The sequence below is a fragment of the Talaromyces stipitatus genome, genomic scaffold (genome assembly GCF_000003125.1).
Source record: "Talaromyces stipitatus ATCC 10500 scf_1105507295515 genomic scaffold, whole genome shotgun sequence".
Classification (NCBI taxonomy): domain Eukaryota; kingdom Fungi; phylum Ascomycota; class Eurotiomycetes; order Eurotiales; family Trichocomaceae; genus Talaromyces; species Talaromyces stipitatus.
In genome coordinates, this window is record NW_002990118.1 from 799,468 (window position 1) to 820,008 (window position 20,541).

Here is a 20,541-nt window from a genome sequence, read left to right on the forward strand (position 1 = left end):
AGAGATTCAATCAAGAAAAAGGAAATGTTGACAGGACAAACGACGCCTGGGAGAATAGTGAGATGAAATTTGCCGAGGAGGACGAATGAGAAGGCTCAGGCACACAATAATAATGAAGCAGTAGCGTTTGGTTGAACAATGTAGTTCGGGGGTATGTTATTACCTAGGCTGCAAAGTATAAGTAAAGAACCAAAAGCTCTCCAAGCTTCCGGTAACCAATATGAATCCCGTACAAATTACTCGTTAGCCTCCTCGATGAAAGATTGGCGAGGCGAAAGAAGATTGGGTAGCGATGCGCTCGAAGTCGAACGACGAACGGACGTAGAAGAAGCAAATCGACGACGCGGCCACAGCAAAAAGAAAATAGGGAAAATACGCACACCCGCCAACTAGCAGTGGAGACAAAGATAAAACGCACGAGAAGCGAGTACTTGCGAATAGAGACGAATAACGAAGCAAATATCGGGATAGAGACGACAAGCAGCAACGACAATGAATCAATAAAAGCAAACTGAATGGAAGGAGAGAAAGAAGTTTGGATGGGCAAGAGCCTCTTGAGGAGGGGAGCCGCTAAACTGGAACAGGCTTAGTGGCTGTGATCCTCTTTGCACCTTCTTTCGGGAGCCGGAGTAAGATGTAACTACACCTGACAAGAAGAACAACAACCTTGCAAGTCACACACGTCTGGCTCTCTTGATTTGTTGCGCTTCTTCGTTGCTGAGTCTACGGCTAGCTGCGTTGAAGTGGCCTGTGGTGTGACTGCATGGATTTTTGCAGGTACAGCCGGAGGGTTCAGACGCTGTCATAACATCCATTCTCCAACGTTCAAGGCTGTCAGGTCATACATCGAAGGCTAAAAGCCAAGTGTGACTGGAATTCACGTGCTTTTGACAGTCGACGATCAGTACTTATCGGTAGACCGACAGGCCACATAGGAAGCCTCAGCATTCCACCTGTCGACTAAGCCAAGCCACCTCCCTGCATTCGTCTTTTAAGTAGCGGGACTATTTTCCAGTGCAGAACATTCTGTATTTCAAGGGCGGTGCGGACATCACACAACACCATGGCTACTCCACGGTCTGCAGCAACTGCAGAGTCTCTTGCGACTTTAGCAGATGCAGTCAACCAGACGGTATGTCGCTGTTACAGAAGATGCTAATGCCATTATACTAACTGCGATAAGCTTGTTGATACTGGACGTTTCTTCAAAAGCTCCGGTTCTTTACAAAGCCGCGCACAGCTCAAGGCATCCATTCCCGCGTCATATCAGAGATTTCAAACCGCTTTGGACACATTGACTGAGCAAATAGTGAGTTTGTTGCTATATAGTCTAGAGCGGTACTTATACGAATAATAGTTTATTGCAAAGGCGTTTTTGGAAAAGGATTATGAGAATGCGACTGCGAAGAGACTGGCGCCAAAGCCGGAGGCCAAACAAGAACCAGCACGCATCTCTGCTCCTGCGCCTCCACCATCAGAAGATATCCTTATGTCTGAGGCACCGCTTCCGACTGTAGGCGAACAGGTTAAAGAGACTGTTGAGAAACTAGAGCACACCGAGAAACCTATCAAGACAGAGCCTGCAACTTTGCCAGACTCTGGACTTTTTACTGAACAACAAGAACATAACGCGGAACCTGTTACTACAACGGAACCGACTATTGCTCCAAAAGTGGAGGAAGTAACCGAAAAAGGCAATCAACCGCCCGTCAGTATGGGCGACGAGATGAACTTTGACCAGATGCTGGCCACTACCGGCCAGCCACCAAATGATTTTGATCTAAACTTCAACTTCGCCAACGACGCGATAGGAGACCAGAATTTCCTTGCAGGGGCAGATTTTGGCAACGCGAATACTACAATGAGCGGAGAAACGAACAATGACAACGGCGCAAACGCCATAAGCTCGCTGCTTCCAGGACTCGAGAGCTACGATACGGACAATAATGCTGGCGATAATTTCAATTTTGATCTACCGAAACTCGGGGATAACCAAGGAAACGGCGTCCAGGATGATTTGATGGCACCTGGTGAATCCAGCTTTGACGATCTGTTCATGGAGAAGGATAATCTAGAGGGGGATGAGAATTTACTTGCAGGTAACTTGATGGATTTGGGCGAGCTGGACGATTCCTGGCTCAATTAGGAAGAATGACAGGAACTCCAACAACATGTTAGCCGCAGAATGATGTCAAAAAGAATCAAGAGTGTAGCATAAAGCACATGGCAATTCGTCTTTTCCGATCCGCCTCTAATCATACAGATGATGTTACAATTGAGTGTGCAGAAACGGAGTCAAAGACTCCACCAGGTTAATTGACGGGTAGAGCGGAAATCGATGAGCTTACTTGATCGCCAAGTCAATTGCTTGTCCAATCTCAGTTTACTGGTCAATAGATGTTCCAGAAACGGTAGCCGATGTTCCGATTCCGAGAACCGAGACAACAAACGGGGCAAGAGGCGATAAGGCATACGCATACTATGTACTATTATAAATTTCATCGTGATGTAATGAATTCAGCATTGATAGGGAATCAATCTTGCAAGCATGAGGCGACGGTTGAGATCAGCATGAGGACAGAAGTCTCTCCTGACCGAGGTACATAGCAAGCATACTACGACGTACTAAGAAAGCTCATTCAAACAGAAGTTTCAAGTAAAAATAGTGCAAAAATAGTGCAAAAATACTTCAGCCCCGTGAAGAATACAGTCAATGATGTCATCTAACAAAAACCAAGAATCCTCCCCGCAAAAGAAAGCCACTGTCAAGCCACTGTCTGTTCATACATACGGTATTTCTTGAGGATTGAGTGTGTCGATGGTATCCTTGTATTTTTAGACGTATTCGGTATACAGCTCCGTTGTCCCGGAATTGGAAGTATTTAACACTGTGTTGCTTCAACCTTGTACAAATGAAACACATCTTCATTAGATGCTGGACTAGTTGGGATTCCGCTTGTCAGCGTATGATATGGAAACTTCAGGTGACTTTAGACGTGTTCTCGCCAACCGGGATTCATTCGGATATACTTCGCGGCGTTTGAAAGGCGAACCATGATCGTCCAGTGCAAAATAAGGGTAGAGTCAGTGATCATGCGATTCCATCCCCAATGCAAACCTCCTCGGAAAACTTTGCTACCCCACATAAATTTTTCTCGGGCTAACGCAGCAATTAAGTTAGTAGTAGTACTAAACTTAGTAAGTCGTATCTTGGTGTTGTGTTTAGTCAAGGCGCTTTCTTGGTTAGTCAGTGCTGAGTTGATACATATGCTAAACATAGACACAATACGGACTTCCATACAAACCGATGTATTACTACGGAGTATGTAAGCGTCATCGAGTCTCGAAAACGACATGTTTACAGTAATACCACACATTCAGCCACTCTGACGCTGTATCCGTGCTAAGCTTTGCGTAATACATACGGTAATTACCACGCCCCAGCCAGACCAATCGCAATCGTTTTACGCGGTCTGCGTCATAGGTCCCTTACCCATCATTTTCTCGGGAGTCTTTTGCGCTTCTTTCTTTTCTATCTCTATTTTATTCTGTTCTTCCAATACACTATTATAACAGGTCCGGTTTGTCTGCGCGCATCAGTCAGACATCAGACCATCATATATATATATATATATATATATATACACGTATATACATCGCCCCGCTGACGCCTCGTCCGTACATACGCATTCCGTATTTCCCGCAATTGCAGGACCATCTGAACAAAAACAGTCTTAGTCCTGCTGACCCATTCCGAAAGATCCGTGGCTTTGTCATTCATCTGTTACCATATATCATTGTGATTTTCTTCTTTCCTTCTCGGCTTCATATGACTCTTTACTGAGAACATCTGACCTCGAAACTCTCGTCGCGCTGACTCCATCGGAACCGGATTGGTCTATCCACGCCTTTGTGACCAGTTGAGCAGGGGGACTGGGGTTAGCAAAGTCTACACTTTGGTCACATTCACAACTACATCCCAATACATTATTATTATCATCCAGAGAACCGCAATCTGGACGTTGTGGTGGTGCATAGTGGCTATTGATCTATTGCCGCCACTATCGATTTTCTGCGGGACATCATTGCCTCGTCAGGCCGGAGATACAGACTAAGTTGTAAGTCTTATCTCACCCATCATATTTCCCCCCCACCCCTCTTTTTGCTGTATTCGTTTGCCCTTATTTTGGATGTCACCCCTTGATCTGTTATTCTTTTCTGTTCTGGTCCTCTTTTGCATCAGATCAGAAGAACGCCGCCGATCGGATTTGTCACACCTCCCAGTTATAGTCATCTAGTCTTTTTTGGAATCCCTCGATATGCACGAGAATAAATACAAGGATGGTGTCGCAATGCGAACTGCAGACCGAGAATATATTCTCTCGTTGCAGTTTCTTCCTCACTGCTACCCTTGTTGTCATCATCATTATACAGCAAAATGCCTAGAAACTCAATACGCTACCGTCCCATGACGACATATGCCGTAGGCAGACAGCGTGCTAACGATGGACCGAGTAAACAGAAATCAATACCGTCGTATTATTCAGATCATATTATTTCTCGATCTTGGTACAAAGCACGACTCCCCGATTTCTCGCTCCCTTCACCCGGCACAGATCTAGTTGAGCTTTGTGAGAAGCTACTGGAACGGCCGAGAGAAAGCGCGAAACGATTCTTTCGTCTGCAGACTCTGACTCGGATAGTTGAAGAAGAGGAAGAAACAATGTCACTCAGTGTACAGAGGCCGGACCGATCCCGGCCGCATTCGGAGATCTTTGTTGGCGCGGATGAGGATCGAGTAGCTCAGTATATGGCTGCTCAGATTCTAGATCGTAATAATTCGAGTAATGGTTCGCTCTCCGGGGGAGTCTCGCGTCCTATTTCGCGGGATCGGTCGAACAGTGATGACTCGAATATCATGAGTACCGGTGCGATGCCGACGTTGCGCAATGAGCGAGTAGTCGCTTCGGGGAACGGGATTAGTGTTAGTATTGCACTGGCGGAGCCTCTCGTTTTCCTGCCGAGTTATGATCACAGTGATCCAAGTACGAAAAGGTCGGCTATTTTAAGAGGTCATTTGCACATCAAGACAACCAAGTCGGTCAAAGTGAAGAAGGTCTCGATATGTTTTCGTGGACAGGCGCAGACAGACTGGCCGGATGGTATGTACTAATCAAAGCCGATATTAATGCTCTATGCTTACGTCTGGCCAGGTATTCCTCCCAAGAAAATCAACTTTCACGACAAGAAAGACATCATGACATCAGGAATGATATACTTCAACCACGGAGAAACTGCTATTGTCCAGAACCCATACGGCGCACATTACTACAAAGTAGCGAATACGGCACCTCTGTCAACTAGCAAAGAACCCAAAATCTACAGCGTGACTACGACAACGAGGGAGCTCTTGAAGAACGGCTCAACAACCACCGTGAATAAAGACACTGCTCGAGATCTGAAACGGCTGTCATTGCAGTCGAATCATTCGCGTAGTTTCAATAAGAACGATGCCCCCAACCACAATCAACCTCAAGCAGTACGGAATTACCGACTATTCCCTCCTGGTGATTATCTGTATGCGTTTGAGTTTCCTATCGACGGATCAATGCCAGAGACTATTAAGAGCGACCTTGGATTTGTCAGGTACGATCTTGAAGCTATCGTCGAACGATCTGGCGCTTTCCGTCCGAATTTGCTTGGAAGTACAGAAATAGAGGTGGTACGAACCCCCGCCGAGGGATCTCTCGAACAAGTCGAACCTATTGCCATCTCTCGAAACTGGGAGGATCAACTTCACTATGACATCGTCATTTCTGGAAAATCATTCCCCATGGGATCACAAGTCCCTATTGCGTTCAAATTGACACCTCTCGCCAAGGTTGAATGCCACCGAATCAAAGTCTACGTGACGGAAAACATTCAACATTGGACGCAGGACAAGTTTGTGCACCGGTTGCAGCCGCCGAAAAAGGTACTCTTGTTCGAAAAACGGGCCGACCAGCCTAGTGTAAGCACGTATCCCGGAAGCAGTATGCGAGTTACGGCCGGTGGTGGTGTACCCTGGGATCAGCGCGAAGCTGCCGCGCGAGGCGAAGAACAGGTCAACCGTGGAGTTTCCAGCCTGTTGGGCAATTTGTCGAATGATGTGGGAGTTGGGCCTACGGAAATGGAGTTTAGTGTGCAACTTCCGAGCTGTCATGCTATGAAAGGAAAGGATGAGGCGCACAAGTTGCATTTTGATACGACTTATGAAAATATACAGATCAATCACTGGATTAAGGTATTTCTTCTCTCTGATCATTTCATGAACATAGCTGACAGAATAGATTGTGATGCGTCTGTCAAAAACAGATGAAAAGGACCCTACCAAACGGCGACATTTCGAGATCTCAATCGATTCTCCCTTCCACATTCTTTCCTGCAAGGCGACACAAGGAAACATCTTCCTACCAGCCTATAGCGACCCATCTTCAGATCCAGCCGTTCTTCAAGACGAATACACCTGTGGATGTCCCGGTGCACCAATGACCCGTCGAAGCACCCCAACCAGTCGCATCAACTCCTCGTCTTCCCTAACCCAAATCAACAATAATAACACCAATAATACCAACAACGACACCAACGGGTCAGTTCACGGCACCCGTGGCCTCCCGCGCAGCTTCACAAGCGGATCAGGCGGCCTCTCACGGCCCGAACAAGCACACATAGCCCACGAACCCAACGAACGTGACGCGCGACCAATGCACCTCCTCCGCACCCCATCCTTTGCTCCCCCGGCATTCGAAGAACTAGAACCACCACCACCACTCATCACCCCTCCGCCCGAATACGCAAGTATCGTGGGGAATATAGACCGCGAAACTGTGCTGACGGATTATTTCAACCGTCTTTCGTATTTTGAGGAGCAGGATGATGAGGAGAGAGGGTTGGGAAGGGTGGATGTTCCGCTTACGCCGGGGGGGAGGGTGCATAGGAGTATGGATGTGCCGAGGGAATGGGTTAGATTGGGGGATGCTACTGTTCAATAGTTCCATACATTTATACGACACATGAGCAGAGCGACAGCCCGGCCGTATATACCTCTACCACTCATTTCTTACCCAGCAATCATTCACGACCTTACGATTCATGACGGGTGGCGAGACATGTCTCTTTTCTTTTGATCTATCGACATATACACCATTCTAGACCGGCGTTTAATCATGTCTATCTCTTCGAATATCTTTCTGTGATATCATTCTTTTACTCTGGAGGAAATCTGTTTATATTGGGGTTTTACATATACGCACTGGACTGGAAAGTTCCAGTGAGGTGGAATAAAAGCGATTGTCTATATTATATATATTAAATGCTGTCTATTGACTCTTCATCCTATCTTTGCATCTCTCAGTTTTAGTAATTGTAGGCAATCCGCTTTAAAATGCCTATATCGGTTAGTCCCCCCCGCTTTGATCTGGGCGTGTCTGTATCCCGAGCCGGTTAGTTAGGTTGATAAGGAAGAGTAATCCCGAGATACGCGCATCCCCATATCCCCGGTCTTTCTTGAGACTTCTACTCTGTATTATTTCTTGTTTTCCTTTTTATATATGCTCAAATTGAGATTTATGTGAATTGAACTATCTGTGGCAATTGAGAAAGATTGGATATTGACGAGTTATAGAATGTCAAAGTGTAAGAATGGCCACTCCATTAGTCCCCCCGTGACAGTTCTACATACAGGTCAGATTACACCGACTTTATCTGTCTCTCTTTCTTCCAGTATGATTGTCGTGCATGCATTACAAAAAAAAATGCAACAATCTGATTCTTCGGATGTATGGCTCTGAATGATTTGTTGCCTCCTTTCTCGGAGACAGAGGCCTGGACAACAGGATTGTTGCACAATCCTTTGGCACACCCAATATATTTCCTCGATTCGCATTTCTTGGATATATCTTTCTCTTTGGATTCTAACTGACTTGGATGCTTTAAAGTGAAATTGGTTTTATAGAAAAAAAAACCCCCCAATATGTCTATCCAGATCCTCCCGTTGCAGCAGGAAGATATCCCCGGAGTTGTCGAGTGTATCCAGGAAGGGTTCGCGGATGATCCGTATTTCAAATGGGTGTATGACGGGACAAGGGTAAGTTCTTTTCTTTTTCCTTCATGTGTATGTGTGTGTGGTATGGCAACCTCTCAAGCCTCTCCAGCTGGACTGAGGAAAGGAGCTGATCCTACCTACTCAGGCATACACTTTAACTTAGAGGCTGTCATGACATATGACAGAAAAAAAAGAACCGAAGCTAACCTCTTGTGGCCATAAACCGAGTTAAAAACTCAGCTTCTGCTGGTTTTCTACTCGTTGCCTCTTCCTTCTCGGGAAATATGATATAGTTTAATAAAGAGAGGAATTCAAGTTCACTCACTGCCCGATGTTTATGGGGGATCAATAATGCTCTTTTCTACGTTGCAAAGGAAGTCGACAACAATAATCAACCACAGCAAGGAGGCAGAAACGGACGCATCCTAGGTGTATCATGCTGGCTCGCACCACAACCCGCCTCGCAAGCCCAATCCTGGTATTCGTGGTCCCAACTCTGGCTCCTCTCATTTCGACAATTACTCACAAACATACGCTTCTTCGGTCGAGGAGGTCTAATTGTGAAACGCTACTGGATCTGGAAGGAGCAACAAACCGCCGCCCAAAAAGAGATATGGACTGATAAAGAGCGCGGCTATTATTTCTGTAATATTGTGACTGTCAGGCCGGATGCGCAGGGAAAAGGGATTGGGAGGAAATTGTTCGAAGTGGTTACTCAGCGTGCGGATAGGGAAGGGGTTAAGTGTTATTTGGAGAGTTCGAAGAGTGAGCCGAATGTGAAAATTTATGAGAAGATGGGATTTGAGTTGGTGAAGGTGATTGATTGTGATGATGGGGGGGATGTTTGTCGGGTAAGTTTTCTTCCTTCTGATAAAAAGGATTGTGCTGACTGGGATTAGCTGTTTTGCATGGTTCGAGAGCCAAAGGTTGATAAATCGTGATTTTTGAGTATACCGAGGGATCATTATGAGGCCATGACAATAAATGTTCTTTTTGATATGATTGGATCCCATTTAAGCACAGCACCTATCATTCCAAGTACTCGAGTCCATAGTAACGGATATCTGGGTTAACTTTAAGTAGCGGATAACCTGCTGTCCCTGCGTAGCAGCAGCTGTCCTCCTTCTCACCCTTATTACCCCCCCGCCGCGGCGTCAAAATCAATAAATCGTATGACTTGTGTAGGAAATACGCTAGCCTACAAAGATCTCCATAACACGCTGGCTGATATCCTACGCGTTGCTTCCTGATAAGATACTCAGCGATACTTGCTGATATCAGGAGTACACAAGCCATGTTGGTCAGTGGTTTCAACGACATACTCAGAACAATATGTGCCGAGAATGCATGGTGTCAAACAGAAAAACTAAATAGGAAATTTAATATAAAGCTTCTTAGATGAATCGACTATCAGCCTATAAAACCACAACACTGATACGTAGTAATGTTTTCATGATAAGACGAGGCCTAACTTCATATATCCAGTGGCATATTCTCATCCGGCTTAATATGAATAGTTACTATTATGTAGTATGTAGATTTTTGGTCTAGCCATGAAATTGAGTATTAAAAAAAATACACTTATAAACACAAACAGAATATGTAGAATAAGGACGACCTTAGAACTAAAAACCTAATTACCTATGCCTGAATGCAGGTTAGTTATCTAATTAACACTCAATCAGGCTTTCCACCCCATTGACACGACTCCAGATGATTTTAAAACCAGCTCTAGTTAGAAGTTGACGCCACTCAAATTCCCATCGCTCTCGCGCGGAGACAAGGCTCATCAGAGGAAGTAAGCCCTTGCTCCTGTGATAACTCACTATCGGTAAGAGTTATAGTAGATAGATAGAATCGAACCTTTGATGCGCTGTTCGATGAAGAAGTCGTGAGCCATCACCTCGATCTTCTCGAGATCACCCGAGACCTGTTCGACAACATCGGCCTTATCCTGAAGAATAAGGCGTCCTGACGCGAAGGGATACTTGCTTTGGAATCCTTGTAGATCGTGACGGGATTCCACCACCGATGTCCACTAGTAGGACAGTGTCTTGGTCAGGTTGCATGCCACGAAGGGATTCCTGAACAGGATAGAAATTGTAATCCATCCAGCTCGGACGGCCCTGGTGGTACGCGCTCATGTGGTTATTGAACTGCTAGCATACCTCAGGGCGGTCCGATGCCCATGAGAACCAGTGTTGGGAAGTCCAGAATGAGAATTGAAATAGCCCGTCAGTGGCATCATCTGGGTTGTGGTAACCGGTGGGATCGAAAATAGACAGGAATGTTGTAGATCGACTTCATCGCTACTTTCGCCCTAACCACTGTTAGCCATTAGCATTGGTAAGCTAATGTGACTGTGACCGACATGCAAATAAAGGCATCAGCATACTTTGTGACGGCAAGGGTCCGGGCCAAGTTCGTAGTAATGTAGACATCTGCCACTTTCATGGAACACTCCCATGGCGGCTAAGTGCTTCATGATTCCGCCTGTGTGGTATAATGTGGTCAACAACATGTGACATGTAAGCAAGATGGTTCCAGGCAAGTAGACTGCCTGATTAAAGCGGGATCCGTGTTGGGGATTTGAGCCAGGCGATCCGCATGAACTGGGTCACTTGGGCTCTCACTCATGTACGAGAAGATGCCGCAGTCAATTGCGGTAAGGATGGCACCGTAGAGAGTTGGCTAAACATCTGTCAGACATACCGTGAAGCTCATGGCGAGTGCTTACCTCTGCTTAGCATAGTCTCAGCACCGTCTCCTGAGGAGTCTCCAGGGCCTGCACAAGGTTACGAGCCATACGCAGTAGGTGGCGGCGGTGATACTCATGTTCTGGAAACTCTGCATAGAAGACTATCTCCTCAACGAGCGAGGGCACTCTAGCTAAATCATTGGCTTTGGTTGCGATTGCATCAAGTTTGGACGGGTCAGCGGCGTCTGGGACCTGTTGTAGAAATGGATTGCTTGATATGTGTGAAAACAAGAAGGATGGTAGGAATCTGAAGGGATTTCACTAGCTTTTTATACTTATCACTCCAGATCTTGCTCGTGGACCTGGCAGTATTTCCAGAAACCCAGAACGATCTCCGGTGAGAGTACTTACCTAAGTAGGTATACCAGGATCTAGATGCCGGTCTCAGGCACTACGTAGTGCCTCTCTAGGTATTGAAAGACAGATCACTTAACCATTACTCACTCCGGGAGATCCGGAAGATAGATGAGATTTCTCTTTGGTATGAAGACGCTGATGATAGTTGACAAGCCATCACAGCTATCGAGAAACCTATTAGTAACTAGGATTAGAGGATTAGCCTCATACACCAAGTACACCGAGGCTCTTTTTCAGAACAAATCATAGCAATAATATACGCTGTTTCTAGCCACTCGATCAAAGTATCAACTAGACCCACAAGGAGAGAGACCCATATATGGTCATTGGCATGGGTACAGAGTATATATTCCCATGATTTTCCACTTTCCGAATTTCTTCCTTTCTAAATCTCTTTTTAATTTGCTTGGAAACCTCAACTTCTACAGGCAGAATGGGTAGATGGGAATCCCTCGCTTCACTTCTACTAAGTGATAATTACGTCTCGGACTCTCCACAGGATAAAACTGCACAAAGCGACTCCTCTCCATCTTATCCTATGTTGTGATGAGATCCCACCCCCGCGGCAGGATTCCAATGGGCAGTCCTTGTATGCGAGGATGCCCACGGAGCAGGAGTATCTAATTAATTCCCTGTTGAACGTGATGGTGAGAGGAAAAAAGACTTTCAAAGCTTTTACGTGTAAGGAGAATGCTGATTTATACCTACTAGGCTGTGACAACGCAATGAGTTCAGTTTCTTCCTCTAATCCATCTACTGAGCAGTTAAATATTGATTTCTTGCTTGTAAGTACCTGTTCTTAATCTATATTTACATCAAGGTATTGATGCTTCGGTAGGATCAATTCGCGCTAAGGTCTTAGAAGCTTCAAGGGGCTTAGATAAATGAGAAAAGCGATAGCAAGAAGTGATATCGCTGCTAACCCAGCGGAACGAAGACCTCATTAAAAAGGTATTCCTCTCAGAGAAATGTATTATATTGTCCAGTGTGCAGAACACAAATCACTCTGTGTATACACTGTTATCTGGAGCTGCTCTAGATATCTACCAGGCTAGACTGCGTTTACCTTATAGTATGTATCAAATACTGTCGTGACTGTAGTCAGTCCACATAAAGCAAGTCATCCTATAAAGCCCTTCATGAAGCTATTGATAAAGGAACCTTTCAGCGTAAATCGATCTTTGAAAATTCTTTGCAGGATTTGAGAAGATCATATATGCGCTGTATTATATAGGACTGGTGGATATCTACGCTGCTTGTGAAAAGATTTTGCAATAAGCTTTATAAAATAACTGGCTATTAATGGCTAAGAATGTGATGTAAGGCCATGTGCATAGCCCTCAAAGAATCATTCCTGTACTGATAAGTAGACATCAAACATCTAGAAATAATGAACTACACAAAGGATGGATCAAAACATTTCAGAGAGGATGAGGAATAATGAGATGAAAGAGCTGTTATGACTTTACTCTTGTATATATATCTCTCCCTCTTGTCCACTAGGAAGTTTCAGCTGATATTTTCTTCCTTAAAAATCAGACAATTCTCATTAACTCGATTGGTTGAACATCTCTTGATCTGAACCTCAAGACAAAAAGCAATTAATCTCGAACCAATGGTCGAGGTACTACAGCTCCACCGACCTTTCAAACATTAACCTGTCCTTCAGCATATAAAAATGTGCCGAAGACCCATCATCGAACAGGTTATCTAAAGGTAACAACTGCTATCAACATGGAGCATCAGGCACAAGATCAAATCGAACGTATTCTTGACCGAGTTCACTCACTGGACGATCTCTCCGCTGATGATGTTATTGAGTTGAGGTGTCTCTCTGAGCAAGTCTATTGTTATCAACAAGTTCAAGATTTCTCCTGCACAATACTATGACTGGCTTGATAGAATTGTCGACGATATTCACGGCGTGTAATACGATGCTCAGAATGCATGTGTCATCTTTAGAGGGGATCCAGGCTGGATGCATGAAGCTGCGAGTCAATTGATTAGCAGCAGACTTCTCTAAGAGCTAGAAGACAGAATGAGTGCAGCTCCTGCTCCCGATACTCCTTGACCGGCAGCATGGGTAAGTATATTCCTAAACCTAACTCTTTTAAAGTAATCCATCAAGTTAACTCTCTCGTCAGATTGTCCATTGGCGGGCGAATTCAGGGGCTCTTCGAAATCTCATGAAGTCTAAAGCTAAATGGCCAGTAGTGGTTCTTGAAGTTGGCATTTCTGAGACTACAGAGAAACTCTATGATGATGTAGAGCAATGGTTGAAAGGCAGCAGTGGTCAAACCAAATCTGTGATACTTGTCGATGTTCAGAAGAAAGGAAGACAGGATACTTCGACCGACAAGTGGGAGCTATCTAAGGTTGATTTTCTGAAGAGCAGTCATGACAGCCTCTCTAATCATACATTCCAATGGTATCGATCTAGGAAAATTCGGTTTGTCGGTAGCTTCAAGCTATCTGTACATATATGGTACAGTGACGAAGACAAGCAATGTATCCTGAATGAGGTCGCCTTTTTACCAGGCAAATTAATCGACCTAACGAACATCCAGGATGCTCCTTTGAGATTGGACTATCTCATGCCTGATGGAAGTGATTTTGATACTATTGTTTCCCTTAAGTCATCTGGTGCGCACGCTACAAGATGGCCTTGAGGATATTGAAATCCAAAGAGCTAGTAACCTGGCCAAGGAGGAGCATAAAAAATATCCTCGATTATGAAGATATGTAATTTAAAAATTATAGGCTATTTTCCTAGGTTTTATGTTATTTTTTATGGTAGATCTGGCATATGATAGGTGTGTGTCCATGCTCCTCTTAACTGACTATTGATGAAGAAGTAGACTCGTGTATTCAGTTATTTATTATAGACTACATCAAAGCGGTCTTTGACCAGATAGTATATAGTGGTCTAGAACCGGTTCCTTCATGGTTCTTGAATAGCGATGATATCATATTTCCAAATATTTTCATTAGCCAGTAATGGAGCCATTACCCTTTCGCGCGATTTGTTGACATTATAATGTAGGACTGTTAGTATCTTTCTATTTATTGAGGAATCCAGTTGACATAATAGATTCCTGAGATGTTATCAGTCCGTCTTCTATTATAGGTAGCAGTGCCTGTTTCTTGCTTGTTCTAGGCATGGGGAGAGTGTTGCGATCTAGTTCCTGGAGCACTCTTCTTGTAGTATTGCCTGTTTCCTAGCTTCCATCTATCCTTGTAATCTTCCTAGGTAATCGTCCTCTCTCCTGGTTTCCTGGAGTATTAAGAATAATTGATTCTTCTATAGCTTGACTATTCTTCTTTACTCCGTGGTGTGTCTCTCTGGATTGTCTGGGTTTCCCTGTGAAATTTCCCTATTGGAGAGCGGCCTCCTTATGTGTACGTGGCATATTCATCCTTTTTTTCTCAATTCTAACCAGTTCCTGTTTCCAGTCTTCGCACTGGATGCTCTATGATGGGTGATTTGTAGAGTAGTTTGGACATACTGGCTGTGAGCTAGGTTTATCTCTTTCTGGATACACCTTAGTGCTCTGCGGACCCACACAATACTCACATATTTCTTAGGCTTTGCAATGAGTCCCTATATGTCCATACTTTTGATATCTGAAGTATTGTCTAGTCTTACAGATTCAGTCATAGTACTTGCAATTAGAAATCTATGTATTAAATACTATACTGTTCTCAATTACATGGTCCGCGTCTTCTTGGTCAAATTCCACAACCACGGTGAAGGCTTGCTTCTCCCTAAGATTGCGTTTTAGCTATCCGGAGTACAGTACGTTTACTTATTCTAGTGATGGATTATTCTATCGGATCTTTTCTTCAATTTTTGCTTTTTTATAGGCTTCCACTTGTGTACTGACCCCATGTATAATAATTCTATATGATAGGACCTTAACCTCAGCTTTTTCTCCTAGTATCTTCTGCTAGTCCTCCCTATGTGCTATCATATGCTCTGTGCTCCCTCTGTCAGACGTGAAGAGCGTTAGGTCCCCACTAGGATGCCACTTCGCCGCTAAGACCTGTGTTTCTTTAAATCGGGATTCTAGTGATTCGTTAAAGCGTTATTTATCTTTTGCTTAATTTCTTCTGCTGTTGCTCGTTGAGCTTGTGTTTCTATGTCTGTTGGATATGGTTCGACTAGGATTTTCTGGTGACCCATCGATAGACATGTCTGTGCGGTGGACTTTACTATGTAGGGGTCCTTCAGTACTTGTCCGTAGCTGGGGGTGCTTGATTTCCTGATAGGAGCTGTGAGGATCTTCTTGATCTCCGTGACATCTTTGCTGAGGATCTGCTGAGCGCGTGCCATTGCGTGGACTGCAGCGGTCAATTCGCTTATGGCTGGGAGGTCCTGTGTCTTCTGTAGATAGATGATGAAGCTTTCGAGTAGTGGTTCAATCATATTCCAGTTTGGTGTGCAATTTTTGCCTACTGGCTTGACTTGGTATTCCTTCAAGGCGCGTATGACTGCTTCAAGTTGAATCGCGTGGTCGCGTATGGTTGATGTCTGGAGGCCTAGCTGTGCCACATTTTAGCTACCCGCCATGCTTTCTTAGTACAGGACGATACCTCGAGAGCTGATGAATGACCTTAGACACAGTCTGAGCCAGATAAATCGGTGGGTATGGTAAAATTTCAAAATTAGGCTTCGACAGGTGGTGGTTATTTTTACTAGTTATGCTAACTAAGTTAGAAAATCTGGGGAAGATTACATAAGGCAGACTATGACGCAGACCCACTTCTGGTTCCTGCTCCGCGATAACCTCATCTCTCGACTTCACAGTATATCCTACGACAGGATGACCTCCGATTTCACTCCCTACGGAGTCTGAGATCTATATAATCGATTTGGTAAAATGAAGAAAACACTTCTGCTGGTCTTTATTCACGGCTTTAGGGTTCGCCCCTCCTAATGTCCCGCGAACACGAGTTCCTTATTGACACTCAAGATTCATAATAGGGCGGCAACGATACCTTTCTCAAATTTCCAGACCAACTCGCCGCTCTCGTGAGACATGCGCTCCCCAATATCACCGTGCAATTCATAACGTATCCCAAATTCGAGACGAGGGGTGATCTAAAAGAATGCGTGGCCCGGTTTCGTGAATGGTATGTATGTATACTTACAACCTCCTTCTCAGTGCTCCCTAACGGACAGAATTCGTGGTAAGGCTACAAAATAAAGTCATCGATATCGAAGTCGCGAACTCCACTCCCTCGCCCACCATCGATCCATCCGTCCATGTCATCCTCATCGGCCATTCTATGGGCGGCATCGTCGGCGCAGAAACGCTTTCGTTGCTTGCTTCTGAACAACCTATACCATCATTATCTGCCTCGCAGATTAGAAACAGGCATGAAGCACCGTTTTTCATGTTTCCGCATATCCAAGGGTTGATGGCGTTTGATACGCCGTTTTTGGGTATTGCGCCGGGAGTTGTGTCGCATGGAGCACAGGAACATTATAAGACTGCATCCACTGCGTATAATACTTTTAATGAGGTGGCTGGTATATTTGGTTATGGTGGGAATAAGGCAACTACTACTACTACAACCACAACAACGACGACTACATCAGCTGCTGGTACAGCTGGCAAATCCGGAATACTCCCCCTCCCACCCGCAACAACAGATGCAGCCGCCGATGCAGCGGCAACCCCATCCTGGTCTCGATGGGGTAAAATGGCCATGTTTGCCGGGGCTGCCGGTGCAGTAGCAGCCGGTGGTGCAGCGGCACTATACTCACAACGCGAACGCTTCACCGAGGGATGGCGATGGGTTACATCCCATCTCGAGTTTGTGGGCTGTCTTGCTCGACCCGGCGATTTACGGAAACGTGTTGCTTCATTGGCAGACATTCAACAGGAGCGGGGGATTAGGGCTATGAATTTCTATACTTGTCTTGGTCAGGGAGCTGCGTCTCGGCCTGTTGAGTCCACTACCAGCAATAATAATCGCTCACAATCATCATCTCTCTTTCTACGGATACCGCGCGCCCGTGATCGCACGTTTTGTCATCTCCCTGAAGACTTTGATGCGAATGACCATTCGCTTTCCGGCGATGGAACACCAGACCATCCGGGTTTACGATGGGTGTTAGCGCTAAATGATAGAGCTGCTGACGAGACAACGGCGCATATAAGTATGTTTGGGCCGAGGGAGAATCCTAAATATTATATGTTGGCACATGAGGCGGCAGATGTTATTGTGCGGTGGATTGATCAGGGTTGGTATGCCAGTGCTTCTACTGATCGATCTGATAAAGATGATGAGGGGGATACAGAAATGACTAGAGAAGCAGAAAGGAGGGGGAAAGGAAGAGAGGATAAGGATGATTTTATTGTTGTATAGATTTGATTCTCTGTGTATATTTATTGTATGCTACTTTTATGACCACGGAATTGTTGGAGTGTATGGATACGGTGGGTTTAATGATCATGATCTGAAAGAATTGTCAAGAATAGGACAGTATGTTATAATCGTATCATTAACAACACAAAATTGGCATTTAGTGCCAATATCAGAAGGTAGTCGTACACCACAAAAGTGAACGAAGAAAGGAAAACGTTATTATACCGCAAAGGCCATGATCCAACGGTAAACACATTAGTAAGAAATATGTATATTCTTTCAAAAATCAACCAACCAAGGAATAACGGGATATCCGAAGTAAGGAAAACAGTTCATGTGTCGAGAAAACCCCAAAAAGAGAAGTTGGGAATAATAGATAGTGTCGAATCATCCGATATATACAAAAAGAAAAACGCCGTCATAGGAATTAAGAAAGTTTGTTTAATGTTCGTGTTGCGACTTCAATAACCGGAATGATTACCGCCGAAAGTGGATGAGCGGTAGTGCGTGCTAGGAGCGTATTCGGATCCTCCGTCGGGGTAGATTGTGAGTCGCCGGTCTTCTTCTTGAATATCCTTGATGTCCCAGTTGTTTGATTTGACACCGACGGAGAATTCGAGATCTTCTTTTGTGATTGAGTCCCAGTACTATAATATCACATTAGCTTTTGGTATTTGAGAAGTCAGAGAACAGGGGAATTACCTTATAGATCATCATGACTGCAAATAAATTGCAGACTGTGCCGAAGAACAGACCGTCGAGGTAATGCTGTACTCCGTTGCAGATCGTGGTGCTGAGAGCATAAACCATAACTTGTCCAACGACGAAGAAGAATACGCCCAATGCAATGTGTCCCAATGGCCAGCGGTCATCGAGCGTATTATAGACGAGTAACAGTTGCATCACAACGTAGATCGCCAAACAGATCGCGTTCAAGATGTAGATAACAACAAACAGACCAATTGGATTTTCAGGATCCAACCCTCCCCAGCCCTTGAATGTGAAAAGAGAGACGATGAAAGAAATAACAAACATGCCAGCTGAACTAGCTCGTAGCAGCCATACTGAAAGATTTGTCCCGTCTTCATAGAGCTGAAATCCGACGAAACCATTGATCAGGAGACATGTACAGGTAGCTGAGACGAGGCCATTTTGAGCAGCGACGAACCATGGAAATGGTCCACTGTGGGGAGGGACGACGCCGGCATCAACGACGAGAGAGCATACAGTGAGGAGCATAAAGAGGTAAAAGAAATCGGTGATTTCTTTGCGGCCTTTATCAATCAACTTCGTCAGCATCAACCCAACTTTTGATCTAATCGGGACGCCGAGATACTCACCAACAGCCGTAAATTTAGATCGTACATGCAAAATCATAATAACAGTCATCATCAACGCGGCAATATGTGCAAAATCAGATGCACCCTGGAAAATAATCGTATTGCCCACATCGATATTGCGCGCATAACATGTCGGGAGGATCCCATTTGAACCCTGGATCGACGACTTGGGCCCGATTAGAGCACATAATGGCACTGGTGCCGTCCTGCAAAAGCTATCCAAGCTCGTGATTCCGGTCATTTTGGGCTGGGATTATCTGTTGCGTAACGTCCGGGTTTGTTTCGAGGATGGAAGAGACCGACCCTCCAGGGCCAGCTGTTAGAAGCGCGCCCGAGATTCGAAGAAAAACGAGAGTCGATTTTATTGTTTTGGATTTTAAGCGAGCGAAATTGGTTGCGACAGTGCAAACCACAGTGCAAACCACAGTGCGTAAAGTAACGAGGTACAATCCCTGACAGACTGAAAAGGGTCCGTGAGGCCTTGATTCCAAGATTCTCCAAAGTGAATCTGTTGCTCCGCCAATGTCTCACCCTGGCACATCATGTGACTTTGGGTTGAGTTTAACTTTTACTATTTTGGGATAAGCGTCTGGCCCACATGGAGCGGCCCCACTGCAAACGCCAAGATAATCACGTGAAACTTGTTTGAGTTGGAGTACGTTATGTAATCAAATCCTGATGGGTAACGTAATCGGTAAGCGAGTTGGCCATGTAAACGAGCTGGCCACCTGTGACAGTTAGCAATGAGGTTATTCGCAAAGTTCGAGTTGCGTAGTCACGTGATAGGGTTACGTAGGAGGGTTCGTGATCCTGTCACGTGATCACGAAACAGTACATCTCGTTTGCAGATAGCCTCATGTTCCTAGTTTTTTTCTTTCTTTCTCCCATGTTTGGTTTTCTTGTACTTAGCTTCCAATATGACTATTGAATGAGCCCTCACACCACCTGTGTCTTCCATACAAACGGTCATTGTTCATGACCTCTATATCTCAACAAATTTATATGTATAGTATGTATCAAATTAACTCATAACAATGAGAATATAGAGTATATTGAGGATTCTAAGTCTGAACTTATTCTGATAGATATTCGTGAAAATTACCAAATGTCGACTGTAATTATTGTAAAATATATTTCCTTTGGAGTTACTCGGTCTCTACTTGTTTATATATTTTTAAAACCTACTGTTTAATTACTTATCATGAATATTCAGCTCTGTAAATACTGTGACGGCTGGGTTACGGGGCAGGATATCGTACAGACGTTGCCGGCACCTGGACGGAGCCCTAAGCCCTAAAAGGATGACCCTAACGGGGATATCCTCCTTTGTCTTCAGGATTTCCTAAATAGGCACCGACAAGGCCCCGGACGCACATGTAAAAAGAGTCCTTACGAGCGGCATAGCGAGTCTTCTGTCCCTCTTTCCTCATGCTTTAGTTTTTGCTTGATTAGTTACCTCTTAGGATAGAGAATGAACACCTTCACAAATACTTAAATTAGTGAATTTATATGACTTTGTTAAGATATAGAGGTCATGAACAATGATCGTTTGTATGGAAAACACGGGTGGCCAGCTCGCTTACATGGCCAACTCGCTTACCGATTACCAATTACGTTAACTTAACTTA

The 20,541-nt window shown here is 44.7% G+C and overlaps 8 protein-coding genes across 8 annotated transcripts, besides 1 other annotated feature; 5 read left to right on the forward strand and 3 right to left on the reverse strand.

Moving 5' to 3' along the window:
• The first annotated feature begins 1,041 nt into the window (after positions 1-1,041).
• TSTA_043180 (uncharacterized protein) lies at positions 1,042-2,259 on the forward strand. Its single transcript, XM_002484751.1, has 3 exons — positions 1,042-1,132; positions 1,184-1,309; positions 1,358-2,259. The coding sequence occupies exons 1-3, from the start codon at positions 1,064-1,066 to the stop codon at positions 2,144-2,146; spliced, it is 984 nt and encodes a 327-aa protein (XP_002484796.1). The 5' UTR covers positions 1,042-1,063; the 3' UTR covers positions 2,147-2,259.
• A 1,358-nt stretch (positions 2,260-3,617) lies between these two features.
• Positions 3,618-3,657: a microsatellite.
• A 781-nt stretch (positions 3,658-4,438) lies between these two features.
• TSTA_043190 (arrestin domain protein) lies at positions 4,439-7,382 on the forward strand (the record flags this gene model as incomplete). Its single annotated transcript, XM_002484752.1, has 3 exons — positions 4,439-5,162; positions 5,214-6,283; positions 6,330-7,382. The coding sequence occupies 3 exons, from the start codon at positions 4,439-4,441 to the stop codon at positions 7,029-7,031; spliced, it is 2,496 nt and encodes an 831-aa protein (XP_002484797.1). The 3' UTR covers positions 7,032-7,382.
• A 590-nt stretch (positions 7,383-7,972) lies between these two features.
• TSTA_043200 (GNAT family acetyltransferase, putative) lies at positions 7,973-9,024 on the forward strand (the record flags this gene model as incomplete). Its single annotated transcript, XM_002484753.1, has 3 exons — positions 7,973-8,125; positions 8,377-8,934; positions 8,983-9,024. Exons 1-3 carry the CDS (start codon positions 8,012-8,014, stop codon positions 9,022-9,024), a joined length of 714 nt encoding a protein of 237 aa, XP_002484798.1. The 5' UTR covers positions 7,973-8,011.
• Positions 9,025-9,112: 88 nt separating this feature from the next.
• Positions 9,113-11,728, reverse strand: TSTA_043210 (uncharacterized protein; the record flags this gene model as incomplete). Its single annotated transcript, XM_002484754.1, has 11 exons — positions 9,113-9,354; positions 9,522-9,586; positions 9,910-10,037; positions 10,072-10,222; positions 10,252-10,403; positions 10,479-10,576; positions 10,603-10,774; positions 10,845-11,026; positions 11,193-11,212; positions 11,286-11,426; positions 11,625-11,728. The coding sequence occupies 11 exons, from the start codon at positions 11,726-11,728 to the stop codon at positions 9,113-9,115; spliced, it is 1,455 nt and encodes a 484-aa protein (XP_002484799.1).
• A 1,656-nt stretch (positions 11,729-13,384) lies between these two features.
• Positions 13,385-13,867, forward strand: TSTA_043220 (uncharacterized protein; the record flags this gene model as incomplete). Its single annotated transcript, XM_002484755.1, has 2 exons — positions 13,385-13,647; positions 13,690-13,867. The coding sequence occupies 2 exons, from the start codon at positions 13,385-13,387 to the stop codon at positions 13,865-13,867; spliced, it is 441 nt and encodes a 146-aa protein (XP_002484800.1).
• A 1,312-nt stretch (positions 13,868-15,179) lies between these two features.
• TSTA_043230 (uncharacterized protein) lies at positions 15,180-15,768 on the reverse strand (the record flags this gene model as incomplete). The annotated part of the gene is made up of 2 exons (XM_002484756.1): positions 15,180-15,737; positions 15,762-15,768. 2 exons carry the CDS (start codon positions 15,766-15,768, stop codon positions 15,265-15,267), a joined length of 480 nt encoding a protein of 159 aa, XP_002484801.1. The 3' UTR covers positions 15,180-15,264.
• Positions 15,769-16,078: 310 nt separating this feature from the next.
• TSTA_043240 (uncharacterized protein) lies at positions 16,079-17,655 on the forward strand (the record flags this gene model as incomplete). The annotated part of the gene is made up of 3 exons (XM_002484757.1): positions 16,079-16,120; positions 16,183-16,331; positions 16,394-17,655. 3 exons carry the CDS (start codon positions 16,079-16,081, stop codon positions 17,571-17,573), a joined length of 1,371 nt encoding a protein of 456 aa, XP_002484802.1. The 3' UTR covers positions 17,574-17,655.
• Positions 17,656-17,675: 20 nt separating this feature from the next.
• On the reverse strand, positions 17,676-19,388 carry TSTA_043250 (chitin biosynthesis protein (Chs7), putative). Its single transcript, XM_002484758.1, has 3 exons — positions 18,914-19,388; positions 18,276-18,847; positions 17,676-18,220 (listed from the first exon to the last, which is right to left on the reverse strand). The coding sequence occupies exons 1-3, from the start codon at positions 19,152-19,154 to the stop codon at positions 18,035-18,037; spliced, it is 999 nt and encodes a 332-aa protein (XP_002484803.1). The 5' UTR covers positions 19,155-19,388; the 3' UTR covers positions 17,676-18,034.
• Positions 19,389-20,541: the final 1,153 nt, after the last annotated feature.